Here is a 14541-nt window from a genome sequence, read left to right as displayed (position 1 = left end):
GGATTTTTTTGATTTCAGTCACCTCTCTGGGTTTGGAAAATATGGGAGCTAGTCTTCTGGAATTTAAAGCTAATAACCCAGTGTCTCTTTCATCTTTGTGCTGTAGGATATTTTCAGTGTTTTTATTGTCCTGTTTCTGTTCCCTCCCTTGTATGTATCTGGATGGCATCTTAACCCACTGAGCCACCCAGGCGCCCTTCTGGATGGCATCTTGATCTAATCCTGCACGTCCATCACAGTCGCCACTGGCCACATGTGGCTAGTTAAATTAATCAAAATAAAAATGTGCTCCTTAGTGACACATGCCCCACTTGAAGTGTTCGATAGGCACACACGTGTCTGGTGGCTCCCGTGTCGACAGCGCAGATGCAGCGCATTTCTGTCCTTACAGGAAGGTGTGTTGAATCGAGCTAGTTCAGTCCAGTCACTTTATTGATAGGGAAGCTGGGGTCTAAGAATTGGGTAATTTGAGTTTTCTTTATTGGTTGTTACTCATTAAACTGATTGTTGGCAGAGCTGGGTCTGGAACTCAGGTTGTCTGGTTCCCAATTCTGTGTTCTTTCCACATTGCATCCCCTGAAGTTTTTGATTTTTATATTCAGAAAATACTGGATAATTCAGGGCTGTGGGAAAATATGAAATTCACTAGTATTTAGGGCCCAGAGTTAATAGTCCTTTAATTTTAACCCTCTCCTTGAACATATGAAATGATATGATTTTCATTTTAGTTCATCTAGAGAATCTTCAGGACATACATGTTTTACGGTGTCAGAAAAACCCGTTTTATTCAGTGATGTGTTTCTGCCTTGGTTTTCTCATTTATAAAAACAGTGACCATTTAGCTAGGGATTGTGAGATAGAAGAATGACAGCGTGCCATCGCATTCTCATAGTTCATGGTCCCATGGTGAGGACAGATGGATCCATGTGGCTCTTTCCAGACAAGTCATCAGGAGGTCTGCGGTTGAGATACAGTGTCTCTTAAAAGTGTAAGGATTGGGTTAAGGCTGTTGTAATGGTCACCTGGAAAAGTATTTTTATAGGTATTGGCACTCGAGCTAAGCTTTGGAGGGCCAGATAGGATTCAGAGAAAGGTGTTTCAGGTAGTGGAAAGGAAAGGTACGGAGGGGAGAGAATTCAGATTTGGTTTCTGAATGGAGTGCAGATGGGATGACTCCTGAGGGCTTAGGTGACAAAGGGAAGCAGGAGGGGGACAAATTCTAGAGGTCTTCTCACTGTGTCAAAGAGTGTGGACATTACATTGAGTGGAAAGAGAAAACATCAAGGGTTTTTAAGTAGAGGAGAGTCATGATCATGTCTAGATTTTAGGGTTTGAAGTAGATAATTCCCATGACAGCTTTTGAGGGGCAACAGGTGCAGGGAGCTTTGAGGTCATTGCAATGGGGCCATCGCTAAGGACAGTGGGAATGGGAATACGAGAGAGACAATGATATTTGTGATGTAGATCAAAGCTGCTTAGAGAATTGGGATGGGAGAGAAGCAGTGACATTCTCAGGCTCTAGGCTTGAGCAGCTGGAAGGGTGAGCTTGTCCTTGCATGAGGGGGGAAGAGGAGGAGGAAGAGTGTGGGAAGACGTGCATTCGTGTCCACAAGCAGTTAGAAGTGCGGTGTGTCTCAGAGTAAAGGCACTTATTTATTTATCTATCTATTTATAAAAAGATTTTATTTATTTGACAGAGAGAGACACAGTGAGAGAGGGAACACAAGCAAAGCGGAGTGGGAGAGGGAGAAGCAGGCTTCCCGCCAAGCAGAGTCCAATGCGGGGCTCGATCCCAGGACCCTGGGATCATGACCTGAGCTGAAGGCAGATACTTAAGGACTGAGCCACCCAGCACCCCTAAAGGTTCTAATTTAGATGTGATTAGAGCTAGATGGTCCATAGGAGTAAGTGAGATATGAATGAGATGCTAGACGTAGAGGTAGATGGGAAATAAAACCTTGGGGACAAGAGTCCATGGAGAAAGGTGACTGAAGATAAGAAGAAAGTCAGTAGAGTTCAGTCTCAGAGTATTCAGCAGAGGAGAGGATTTGAGTTCCGTGTTCAGCCTGTTTGCTTTAAGTTCTGTAGGCTGTCTATGGCTATGGTGACCCCCTAGTTGTGACAATTAAAATGTCCTCCCGGGGGCAGAATCGTCGCTCGTTGATGACTACTATTCTACTTTATAGTTTCTTCTTGCTCATAATATTAATTTCTTTGTGGCCCCTGTGTGCTCTTCCTTTATGCCTTTTTAGCTTTCACACCCACCACTGCTGTGGTTCCCAGTCCTAATCCATAAGACAAACCCTGATCTGGCTTAAGTGCCATCATTCCTCTTTGTGAAGATTTTTGTGTACCAGGACACTCTGTGGTTGCTGATCTGCTAATGGATTGACTGCCTGTGACTCAGGAACTTGCTTCTAGCCCAGTCAGCTGTGGTTGTGGGTGGAAGGGTAGCAGTCATGTCTGCTTCTTTAGGTTATGTCCTGGGATCATGAACTGAGCCCAAGGCAGACACTTAACTGACTGAGCCACCTAGGTGTTCTCCTGTTTATTTGTTTGTTTGTTTTTTAGGATTATTTATTTATTTGACAGAGCACAAGCAGGGGGAGTGGCAGGCAAAGGGGGAAGGAGAAGCAGCCTCCCAGCGGAGCAGGTTTAGCCCGATGTGGGGCTCAATCCCAGGACCCCAGGGATCATGACCTGAGCTGAAGGCAGTTGCTTAACCAACTGAGCCACCCAGGTGCTGTCCCTGGTTTGTTTTTTGACTTAATGTCTGCCTTCCCCATCTCGAGTCCTGTGTTGTCCACAAAGTTTCATCTGGTCCAGCTTTACCTCATACTGATTTCCTTCTCTTTAATGTTATAGGTCCCAGACAGACCTTAGTGTGCTGTATTCTATTCTCTTGTCTTTCTGGCTATTTCATGCAGGTATATTTTTTTCTGGCATAAATTTTTTCTGATATTTTGTATTCCTGTATTACATAGTGTTGGATATACAGTTCTCATTCAATAAATACTGATTATATTAATGTAATATATATTATATATAATATATATTAATAAGTAATTATTAATACATTCAATAAATACTGATTACTCTCAGTAATACATTAGAATCAGTTTTATCCATTTTTTAATACAGATTTTAAAATTTATTTTAGAGAGAGTGAGTAGGGGTGGTGGGGAGGGCAGAGGGAGAGGGAAGGGGAGAGAGAAACTCAAGCCGACTCCGCCCTGAGCCTGATGTGGGACTGGATCTTACAACCCTGAGATCATGACCTGAGCCCAAACCAAGAGTTGGATGCTCGACTAACTGCCACCCAGGTGCCCAAGAATCAATTATATTTTGTTAGCAGAAATACCACTAATAGAATAAGTTTCCATATATCAAAGTGATCAACTTGTGCCATTTTTCTTCCATAAATTTAATCAATAATCAAATAAGAATGAGTAGGCATTTAAGGAGCTTCTCACATTCATGATGGTAAGATTTGATATAAGGGGCATCTGGGTGGCTCAGTCGGTTAAGCATCTGCCTTTGGCTCAGGTCATGATCCCTGCTTCTCCCTCTGCCCATCACCCTGCTTGTGCTCTCTCTGTCACTCTCTCTCAAAGAAATAAATAAAACTTAAAAAAAAAAATTGATGTTTAGAAGAGAGCCATATGGATTATAACTTTTTGTCCTTAATTAAGATGGATTTAGCCATAAATCAGTGTTTAGCAAGAAAAGAGATTTGGTATAAATACAATCAGTAGATATTTTGATCCAAGTCAAAAATACAAATAAGGAAAAGAGGAAATTTGTCTTAGTCCTTTCAGGTTGCTGTAATGAATACCCATAGACTAGGTAGCTTATAAACTACAGAAATTTATTTCTCCTCCTCCTGGAGACTGAGGTCAGGGTACCAGCACAACTGGGTTCCGCGGAGACCCTCTCCCAGGTTACAGACCATCGACTTCTTGTGTCCTCACATGGAAAGAGGGAGAGAGTCTCTGGGGTCACTTTTATAAGGGCTCCACCGTCATGACCTTAATCTCGTCCCAGAGAAGAGGCCTCCTTCCGGAGGCCCCACCTCCTAATAAGGGGTGGGGGTCTTAAATTTCATCATAGGAATTTTAGTGGGGCAGAGATACTCAGTCTGTAACAGAATTAAATAAACCAAGGATATTTGTTGTGTCTCCGGAGTGCTTATGGTTACCTCTTCTTAAAGGGTTCTGAGAATCAAACGACAAAATGTCTATGTAAGTAGTTGGAAGACTCCGAAGCTCTCACAATCTTGTTTGTGTGGTGTAGAACCCTGTGTGTGAACTGAATTGGTCTCGTTAATGCAGTGTGTCTGGCTCATTATAGGCAGACAGTATGTACTGAGAGAATAAATGTGAGGATGTTTGAGTGGGAGTGAGAGCACATTTAGTGGAAGGTCCGTGTGTCACCCTTGTGACTTTGAGGCTTTAGCTCTTGCATCTCTCAGGTTTGTGTTGCATTTGCTAATGAAGTTTGATCTAAGTATTTATGAGTTACAAGTACCTGGTCCTGTTCCTTACAAATGGTGCCCATAACAGGAGGTCATCTGAACGTTTACTGAAAGTTCCTGTCTGTGAATGATTTTGTTAATGGGCAGATCATCAGGATTTACTTTTTATGAGCACTGAATGTAATTCGTTGCTGTAAACATTTCAGTAAACAGAGTGCATGATCGCTTCCGTAGTTCTTGACTGTGGATATTCCCAGGAGAGCGGAACTAAGATACCTGTTACAGATGCTGCTCGACACTGTTTTGGCAGTTCTCACAAATATGATAGAATAAAAAGAGAAAAGAGGAACTCAAATAGGGAAAGGAAAGCTCTCATTCTCATTTTCAAATGTTTGGTTGGCCGTAAACACCGTGGGAGTGGCAGGCTTGGTCTCAGTCTTGTTCACCTTTGCATCTAGTGCCTGGCATAAAGTTGACATTCAGTAAATATTTATTGAAGGAATAAATAATGGAGAATCCAGGCTTTCTTGGATTCTCTAGCTCACAGTTGAAAAGCCATCAGAGTTAACAAGAGTTTAGCAAGATTACGGTAGAACTGGTAGAATGTGTCTGGCTTTTTGCCTTGGGATAAACCCTACAGCCCTGGTCCCTTTGTAACACAATATGCTATGATTGCTACAGGTATCAGTGTGTGGGGTTCAGTCTATTCATTTAGGTGGCAAAAGCCATTTTGTTCTTTTTTTTAATTTGTTTTATTCCCTTTTCTTTTCGCAGTTCTAATTGTGGAGTGGTAAACATATACAATCAAGATACTTGTCTCCAAGAAACAAATCCAAAGCCGATAAAAGCTATAATGAACTTGGTTACAGGTGTTACTTCTCTGAGCTTCAATCCTACTACAGAAATCTTGGCAATTGCTTCAGAAGAAATGAAAGAAGCAGTCAGATTGGTAATATATCTTTATCTTAAAAAAAAATCATTTATAATCCTTAGGCTCCACACTGGGCGTGGAGCCTAATTAAAAAAAAAAAATTGAAATGTACTGAAGGATATGTAGTAGCTTCCCTCCTCCCCCCAAAATCTTAGAATTAAGTTGAAAACATGGAAAGATAGTAGGAAAGAAGAGTGTGGGATTATTTTAAAAAGAGTAGCTTCTTTTGATGTAGAAATTACAAGTATTGGGGCTTTTGGGGGTGTGGTTGTAGAAGTGGTGATGCACAGTAGCCCCCAAATTTGCCTTAAGGAGTTTGTTTACGGCAAGTACTTTATTTTTCTACAGTTTTCTTTCCTTATTCCCTGCCTTTTTTAAGGCCTGCTGTCATAATGGAGGAGGGGAGGCAGTTCTTAGATTTTGAACATAAATTGAGCTTGAAAGCAGATTGTGTAAGCAGATTACACTTCAAACGGCTAGCTCGTTACTTGTGCATTTGCCTCCCTGCCAGCGGTCCCCAGGACCTCCCCCAGATTTGTTGATTTCCTAGGACTCACAGGATTCAGTGTATGGTCTCATTCTTGGCTGAGAGTTACTCCAGGGAAAAGATGCACAGCAGAATCAGCCAAGGGAAGGTGCAGGGGGCAAAGTCTGGAAGAGACCAGGCGCCGGCTTCCAAGAGACTCCTCCTAGTGGAGGAGTCACAAAGGCCATGTCTCATTCCTCCAGCAAGTTGTGACCACGTGGGTGGAGTGTGTTGTGTCATTAGGGGCTGTGCTCAAGGTCTTTATTGGCGGTTGATCATGGAGCTACCCTCAGCCCCGCATGCACCAAAATTCTGGGCTCCCTGAAGTAAAGGCTGGTGTTCAGCGGAAACCACATTGTACAAATCCTTCAGGCCCGGCGAGCCATCCTTATCCATTAGGGAAAGTGTCACATCAGTGCAGAGAACTGTTTCCCAGTTAAGTTGCCAAACGTGATCGAAGGGCCACCCTTGCAGGTAGGCCTTTCTGAGGATAGCAGCCTCAGGTCTGTCTGAACTCCTTTCTGCCCAACCTCAGAGCCCAGCTGACACATCCCTGCATCTCTGTGAAGCTTCCTATGCTGTAGGCAGAACTGGTTTCTTCGTTATTGAACCGTTCTTTGCCTCAGACACCAGGTACCCGCATGGCCCGGAGCTCTGAATGGTGGTACTGCCTGTGGTGGTATTAGGCGTATGCCGCCAGACTAAGCACCCTACAGACACTTTTACCTTTATCTCGTTCACTTGCCAGAGGGTCTTGCGTACTTTATTAGCTTCGTGTAATAGTGTATAGTTAACAAATATTTACAAAGAGGTCTTCAAAAAAATTGTGCGCCAAGTAACAGTCCTCCCAGGATTAACTTACCCAGAGTCAACAGCCTGTAAAGGGCATATGCTTCTAGGTTCTCCATTCTTCCTGGGACATCAGTGGTTTTCCAGCTGAATTCCTGTGCTCCCTAGAAGGTGTGCAGAACTTCAGATCGCAGGTAGCACAAAGGAGGACGTGAAGTCCTACCTGTAGCACACTGAGCAGCTTCGCTGTTGTCCATGGTGTCTGTTAGCATTCTCCATACGCTTTTCTTGGAGGGAAGAAGGATTCTGTTGGAAAGAGTGGAAAGTACAGTACTGTGTTTCATTGCCTTTGTGCTGAATGAGTCCTTTGATGAATGAGAAGGTTCTAATTCAAGTCGGTTTTTAAAATCCCCGTTCCTCTAATGGGAGTAGTGGACTAGCACACATTAACCTTTTATCATTTTAATGGTAGTAAATTGTTTTAGAAAACCATGGGATCCACCTCCTGTTGACATAATACATTTTGCGAGACGCCTAGTAGTTAGTTCTGCCTCGTTTGCTTCAGTGATCACGGCAGCATTTATGGTTTTTTTACTGTGGCAAAATCACACAAGGAATTCATTAGTAACAGCCAAATCCCATTTTTTAAATGGTAGTCAACCATAATATCTAATGGAAAGAAGCCAGGCATGGCAGCCTCAGAATGCCTCAGTGAAACAGCCTTAGTGTCATTAAATGCAGTCTCTCAGAATGATCCAAACAGCTCTGTTATCCCAGCACAAAGCAGTGAATGTAAATCTGAGCCATTGCACCAATAAGAGACACAGAAGTTAAATTGTTACTGCATCTACAGTCTTTGATGTAGTAGGAAGTTGTGGAACTTCTTATCCATTAAATAAGTATGAGTGAGCTTTTTACTTGTTGAATTTTGATACCTGGGCCCTTAAATGTAATGACAGATACGGTGTTGGAGGGAAAGGGAACTTTCTGAGCTAAAGAAGTTAGGTTTTTATGGTTTTTTTCCCTTTCTTTTAAAGATTTATTTATTTTAGAGAGCGTGCGTAAGCACAAGGCAGGGGTTGGGGGTACGGACAGAGGGAGAGAGAGACTCGATCCCACAACTCTGGTATCATGACCTGACCTGAAATTAGGAGTTGGCCTTTTAATCGAATGAGCCACCAAGGAGCCTGTGGGTTTTTTTTTAATTAACAGTTCAATAATAGCTTTTAATACAAGGGCCATAAAGAGAATTTCCTCTCAGCAGATGGGTGGGAGTTTGAGGGAAGAAGTGCTGATTCAGGGGGAGACTCCACTGGGGGACTTCAGAAATAGATACAGCTGGGTCTCTTGGGAGACCATTGTAAACATGTTTTTGCTCTTGATACTCAAATCTAGAGCAGGTAAAATGTAAAAATAAGTTGTCGATGAGGTGGGGTTTCTCCTCCATCAGAAGGAGCACACTGGCCTGTTGTGTGAAGCTGGAGCTGCCGTGTACGGTTGTGTAGGTTGTGAGGAGACACCATTTATATCACATACTTTATTAAGTGTGTGTATTTACCACAGTATTTCTGATACTCTCTTCTGTTCATTTGGCTACAAAAATAACACCATGACCTTCTGGTAAAAATGGGCTTTAAAAAATTGAAATGTGTTTTTTGCCCCAATTTTTGCCCCACATTGAGCTCCCTAGTTGTAATAAGCAGTTGACCCAAGTATGAAGTTACATGAATCCAAATTAGGAGACTGTTTTTTCTAATTTAGTTTAGAAAGTAAAGGGCGTGGTTTAATATAATTATCTTTAGGAAGTCATTCAAGTGGAAAGGTGGTTCTGGTTTGTTTTGTTTTGGAAGAGTCAGAAAAGCAGCTTCCAAGACTTCAAAGTCACGCCAGCAAAGTTAAGGAGCAGATATCTGGGGCATAGTGTACAAGTACCAGGTGACATATAGGGAGGAAGCGAAAGTTGGACATAGGACAGTCCTCTTGTTGGCACTTGTAGGAAATGGTGATTTCCTGATTGTCTGTTCCCATGAGGCCTCAGATCACCTGTTCAGAGTTGGCCCATGCTTAGAGGATGCAAATTTCCACTAGCATAAGCAAAACACAATTGAGAAGCCAACCATTTACCAAATTCATATAATTTCCACGTTGCCAAACTAAGTGTAAATAAATTCTGCAATATTTATATTGTGGCTTCTTTCCTAAAATAACTACTCTACTTTATTAAGTACTTCTTTTTTTTTAAATGAATTTTTCAAGGAACCTTTATAGAGAGTGGTTTTTAAGAAGTTTGAAAGTGAAGATCAGGGTGCCTGAGTGGCTCAGTGGGTTAAGCCTCTGCCTCCGCTCAGGTCATGATCTCAGGGTCCTGGAATGGAGCCCTGCATCGGGCTCTCTGCTCAGCAGGGAGCCTGCTTCCCCTCTCTCTCTGCCTGCCTCTTTGCCTACTTGTGATCTCTGCCTGTCAAATAAATAAGTAAAATCTTTAAAAAAAAAAAAAGTGAAGATCAAGTCTAGGTACTGCCAACTCCATGGCTTTAATGGGTCTAGATAGTTCTTGTTAGTACTGATGCCTCTGCCTTGATGCCATGCCGTGCAGGAAGAACCTGCTTTCTAGGAAAGTCGAGAATAATTGAGATGGCTTGGAGATTCACTGTACGCTGTACTTTCTTGACGAAAGGCTCAGTAGGTCTCTTCCAGAAGGAAGAGGACCTAATAAGTAATCAAAACCTGTTTACTAGGTGTGTATATCATTGGGTTTTACCCAGGGCTGGTCTGTGAAAATCACTTTGGTTGGATGGCTTAAAGCCTCATCTGAAAGTGTGGCGGGTGACAGACCACCAGGGTGAACAGCTGGGTGATAGCTGTCCATGTGTGCCGGAACACGAAGGGCCTGTGTTGTGTTTTTTTTTTTTTTTAAGATTTTATTTATTTATTTGACAGACAGATCATAAGTAGGCAGAAAGGCAGGCAGAGAGCGAGGAGGAAGCAGGCTCCCTGCTGAGCAGAGAGCCTGATGCTGGGCTCCATCCCAGGACCCTGGGATCATGGCCTGAGCCGAAGGCAGAGGCTTAACCCACTGAGCCGCCCAGGCACCCCAGGGGCTGTGTTTTTTAGAAGATGTGGAGGGTATTTGAAAGCTAGAGCTGTTGACCTTCCAGTCTCCTTCAGGTGACTGTTTTCGTGTTGGGGTTTGGTTTATCCACAAATCGGATGAAGGCTTGTGTCAGCCTTGGGCTGGGGCTGGGGCTCCTTTTCCCCAGAAGTAGACTCTCTTGGAGAAAGAGACTGTGCCTCCCCTTGTCTAGGCCTGGCCCAGAAGTCAGCTTTTGGCTCTGTTTAAATCAGAACACAGTTGCACTCGATGAACCAGGTTTTCTCATGAGTTTGTCCTTCAGAGGAGATTGGAAAAGGCAAAGAATACATAACAGAGGTTGGAAAGGAAAATTGTAGAAAGGAAATCATATGCTACTGGAATAGTAGGGTAGGCCTTTCCTGGGCCTCAGTTATGTAAAATCAGACTCTTCATAGTTAAAGTATCTGTGTCCTGTGACCAAATTTTAGTATTGTTCACTGTGGTTGTTAAGTTAGAACATTAATAGGTACCGCTGTTGACTTTTTACTTGAGTGTGTTCTTTTTTTTAATTCACTCAGCAAACACCGGAGTCTCGTAGAATACCATGCTAGATGCTAGATTAGAAGGATCAAGGAGATACTTTCTTCACTTCCCTCCTTTCCCTCTCAGTCAATAGCACATGGAAAAGCCAATTTTAATTTCAGGACACTTTGGTTCTTTGAGATAATTGTACATTGTGTGTACTGCAATTAAAATGAACTTTTTGTTCCAGCAGAAATATAGACGAAGCCTAAAATTTAAGAAAGATGAGTTCACAGTTGTTGTGATTTAAAGCTTTGTGTTTTTTCCTACAGGTTCACCTTCCCTCCTGTACAGTATTTTCAAACTTCCCAGTCATTAAAAAGAAGACTGTTTCTCTTGTTCATACCATGGATTTTTCTCCCAGAAGTGGGTATTTTGCCTTGGGGAATGAAAAGGGAAAGGCCCTGCTCTATAGGTGCGTATTATTTACCTGTCACCTCCTGAAACTATGAAGAGATACTGCTGTTACATTCCCAGTTCTGCATTCACATGTAGTTTATTAATTCTATAGCTTATTGATCAGCTACTTTAATTAATAATCAGATTATTAATTGTAGCATGTTTAAGTGGAGTGTCTTCATTATCTAACAAATTGTGTTTGTTTATTTATTTATTAAAAGATTTTATTTATTTATTTGACAGACAAAGAGACAGTGAGAGCGGGAGCACAAGCAGGGGGAATGGGAGAGGGAGAAGGGACCCTGATGCGGGACTCGATCCCAGGACCCTGGGATCATGGCCTGAGCCAAAGTCAGATGCTTAACTGACTGAGCCACCCAGGCGCCCCTGAAATGCATTTTTCTTTTCTTTTTTTTTTTTTTTAAAGATTTTATTTATTGGGGCACCTGGGTGGCTCAGTGGGTTAAAGCCTTTGCCTTCGGCTCAGGTCATGATCACAGGGTCCTGGGATCGAGCCCCACATCGGGCTCTCTGCTCGGCAGGAAGCCTGCTTTCCCCTCTCTGTCTCTGCCTACCTCTCTGCCTACTTGTGATCTCTGTCTGTCAAATAAATAAATAAAATCTAAAAAAAAAAAAAAAAGATTTTATTTATTTATTTAACAGAGAGAGATCACAAGTAGGGAGAGAGAGAGAGAAAGGACAAAACAGTCTCCCTGCCGAGCAGAGCCCGATGCGGGACTTGATCCCAGGACCCTGAGATCATGACCTGAGCCGAAGGGAGAGGCTTAACCCACTGAGCCATCAAGGGGCCCCTGAAATGCATTTTTCTACCATGAAATGTGATTAGCAGAAAAGTTCACCTGGAGATTTATTTATTAATTTTTTAAAAAATTTATTTATTTGGAGGGGGGCACCTGGGTGGCTCATTGGGTTAAAACCTCTGCTTTCGGCTCCGGTCATGATCCCGGGGTCCTGGGATCGAACTGTGCATCGGGCTTTCTGCTCAGCAGGGAGTCTGCTTCCCCTTCTCTCTCTCTCTGCTTGCCTCTCTGTCTACTTGTGATCTCTGTCTGTCAAATAAATGATTAAAATCTTTTAAAAAAATTTATTTATTTGGGAGTGGTAAACTGTGTTTTGAGAATGTCAGTTTGAGGAAGAGTAGCCACTTTAAAAATATTGCCACTTTGTTGGTGATTTCTGTTTAGATTAACCTTTGCTGATTTGACAATTCACTGTTTACTCCACTAGATTTAAGTGATTTTTTGTTTGTTTGTTTTGTTTTCGGAAAGAGGTGCTGCTTTCCCTGCTTCCCTGCCAGCTGTAGGCTGTAAATAAGGATGTCAGCCACAGAGATGTCTAAAAGTTATGCTCTGTCCAGGTTCTTTTCTGCACTCAGCCTGCTTGGCTATAAAGCAGGAACAAACAAACCCTATTTGCACGGTTGCTAGAAGATACAGGTGATGAGGCGGCCCTTCCTGGGGAGCTGACGAGCTGGGAGCCTGTGACTTCACTCAGAGCACTTGTCCTTGCTCCCTTGTGTTGGTGGTGAATGCAGCATAGGACCCTGTGTTTGTGTTTGTGTTTGTATCAGAGAAGGCCTCCTTTCAAAATACTGAAGTCTGGTGTGAAGAAAAGGAGAATTATAAACTGGTTTTGAGGAGATAATTGTGAAGAGAGGATATAGCAAACCAGTAATATGGTCTTAAGTTCTACTTTGAAAAGAAAATGGGATACACTGGGAAATTGATAAATCCCATCATTCTCAGTCCCGATCATTTTTGGAGTGATTCTTTCAGTTCAGGTTTTATAAAAAGAATGCAGGTTCCTACTGCACCTAGAAATTCTCTCCCAAAGCTTTGGTTTTATTATAATTGAATCTTCTTTCCTCTAAATTTAAGCACCAGAGGCCAATTGAGTTTTCTTGAGAGCATTGCTGTCTAGTGGGACTATTTCTAGCAAGTGGCTTGGACTGACACGTCTGCTGGGTATGGCTGAGCAGGTATTTCATACAGTCCATTTGATGCTTTGCAGTAAGCTTAATGCTTTTATTGAAATCTGAGGAATTAGCTTTAGGATCCTTCAGGATGTCAGGTTGAGAAGTCTTAACCTAGCTGCCCTGTGAGAATGATTATGATTACATTTTTCCCCCCAAAATCTTCCTAACGTCATTTTCATTGACAGTACTCTGGGTAATCATTTCAGAGTTATTTCGGTAATTTGTCTTTTACTTTTTCAGGTTGCACCATTACTCAGAATTCTGAAGAGAATATTTGAAGTAAGAAAATCCTTTTTTATTGATTTTCCAGGTTTTAAGGTTCACACCCGTTACTGTCATTTGGCAGAGGGACCACATTGGCTGGTCTTTGTTTCTTTGCCGCTGGGTTGCTGTATCTTTGGGTAGGGGAGTAGGGTGGAAGTAGATCAGGAAGAGCCCAGTTGGACTTGAACCTTCCTTGGGCAGTTTTATTCCAAATTACAACAGTCTGGATCTGTTTTTCTGAGGTCTGATCTCTAATATGGTATTCGGTAATGGTCATCAGAATTGTTATTACTGAACATTTAATCCACAAAGGATAGACATAATCACAAGAGATATATCTTCAGATATAATTACAGCTTCCATGAGCTCAAAACCCCTTATTTTGTATGTTTCTTGAGAGATTAAAAGTAGCCTGCCCCATGGCTAGTTAATGGCTGGTCATTAGTATTGCTGCCCAGTATTTAAAACAGTGGGACATGCTTCCCTTTCCATGGCTTGATCTTTGACTCGAAGATGTGGTAGTTCTGAGGTTGAGCTTTGCAGTTGGCCTGTTCGTCTCTTTTCTGAAATTCGTAAACGTTCTCTACAGATTGAGGAGACTCTGGGAGTGATACAGGGTTAATTGTTGAGCCAAACCACATTAGCCAAGAGGGGAAAGCAGCCTAGCTGTCCTGCCTCCCCAGTTACACAGCCAGCACGTACGTTTTGGGTGACCAGCAGCCATAAATCAAGTGTATAATTTCTTCTGTTCTTTTCTCAGATCCAGTTGAGCCACAAGAGAAACCTGTCTCAATATATCTTCTCAGAAGCTTTCTGAATGTGTGATAACATATGTATAATGATGTATCGAGCCAGCTGTGCTTATTTAAGTCAACAGAGGTGTCTTATAAACAAATAGCAACTTTTGTTTGAAAATAAATGTATGTTGTTCTTTCCTTCCCACCTACACACAAACACACTGTCTTGGATGCGTTTCTTTTCAGACTGAACATGAGAGATTGGAAACACCTGTCTGTAGCCAGAAATAATACAGACAGATATTCTTCTGTTTCACAATTTACCCTAATTGCTATTTCCCCCTTTCCCAGCAGAGAGCTCTCCACGTTTCGGGGTATTTCAGGGTATCAGCTAACAACCTCTGTTGAGCTAGTAAGGTCATTTGGCTTCATGTGAGAGCAGTGAGAAGATTGCATGGAATGAATTTTGAACTTCCAGGTTTTCTTGAAATGGTGATAATGGAAATGAGAAGACTCTTCTGGGCGTTTTACTTCAAATGGTTGTCATTGGTGTTTGTTGGAGAGGGGTCCCATGAAATCCTGTCGTACCGATTTCCTGGAAATACTTAGTACATCAATTTAAATGTTGCATTTAATTTAGGTTCTGGGGTTGGCAGTTTGGTTGCACAATTCGGCTGTAGTATAACCTTGCTTTAAACTGATAGTTGACCATGTATTTAAGGAGTATTAGTTGTGAAAAGTTTCAAGTAGGGCTAGGAACCTTCACCCCA

General features: G+C 42.2%; 1 protein-coding gene across 1 annotated transcript in view; it reads left to right on the top strand.

Annotated features, from left to right (window-relative positions):
- UTP18 (UTP18 small subunit processome component) overlaps positions 1-13986 on the top strand; it is a 41501-nt gene extending 27515 nt beyond the window's left edge. The window contains exons 11-14 of the mRNA XM_080826248.1: positions 5249-5423; positions 10648-10790; positions 13011-13049; positions 13795-13986. Of these exons, the coding sequence (XP_080682374.1) occupies positions 5249-5423; positions 10648-10790; positions 13011-13035 (343 nt within the window). The 3' untranslated portion in view covers positions 13036-13049; positions 13795-13986. The remainder of the gene's footprint in view (positions 1-5248; positions 5424-10647; positions 10791-13010; positions 13050-13794) is intronic.
- Positions 13987-14541: the final 555 nt, after the last annotated feature.

Source organism: Martes martes (genome assembly GCF_963455335.1).
Source record: "Martes martes genome assembly, chromosome: 16".
In the NCBI taxonomy this organism is placed as follows: Eukaryota; Metazoa; Chordata; class Mammalia; order Carnivora; family Mustelidae; genus Martes; species Martes martes.
Note: the sequence above shows the minus strand (reverse complement) of the source record. Positions and strands in the feature narration are given on the sequence as shown.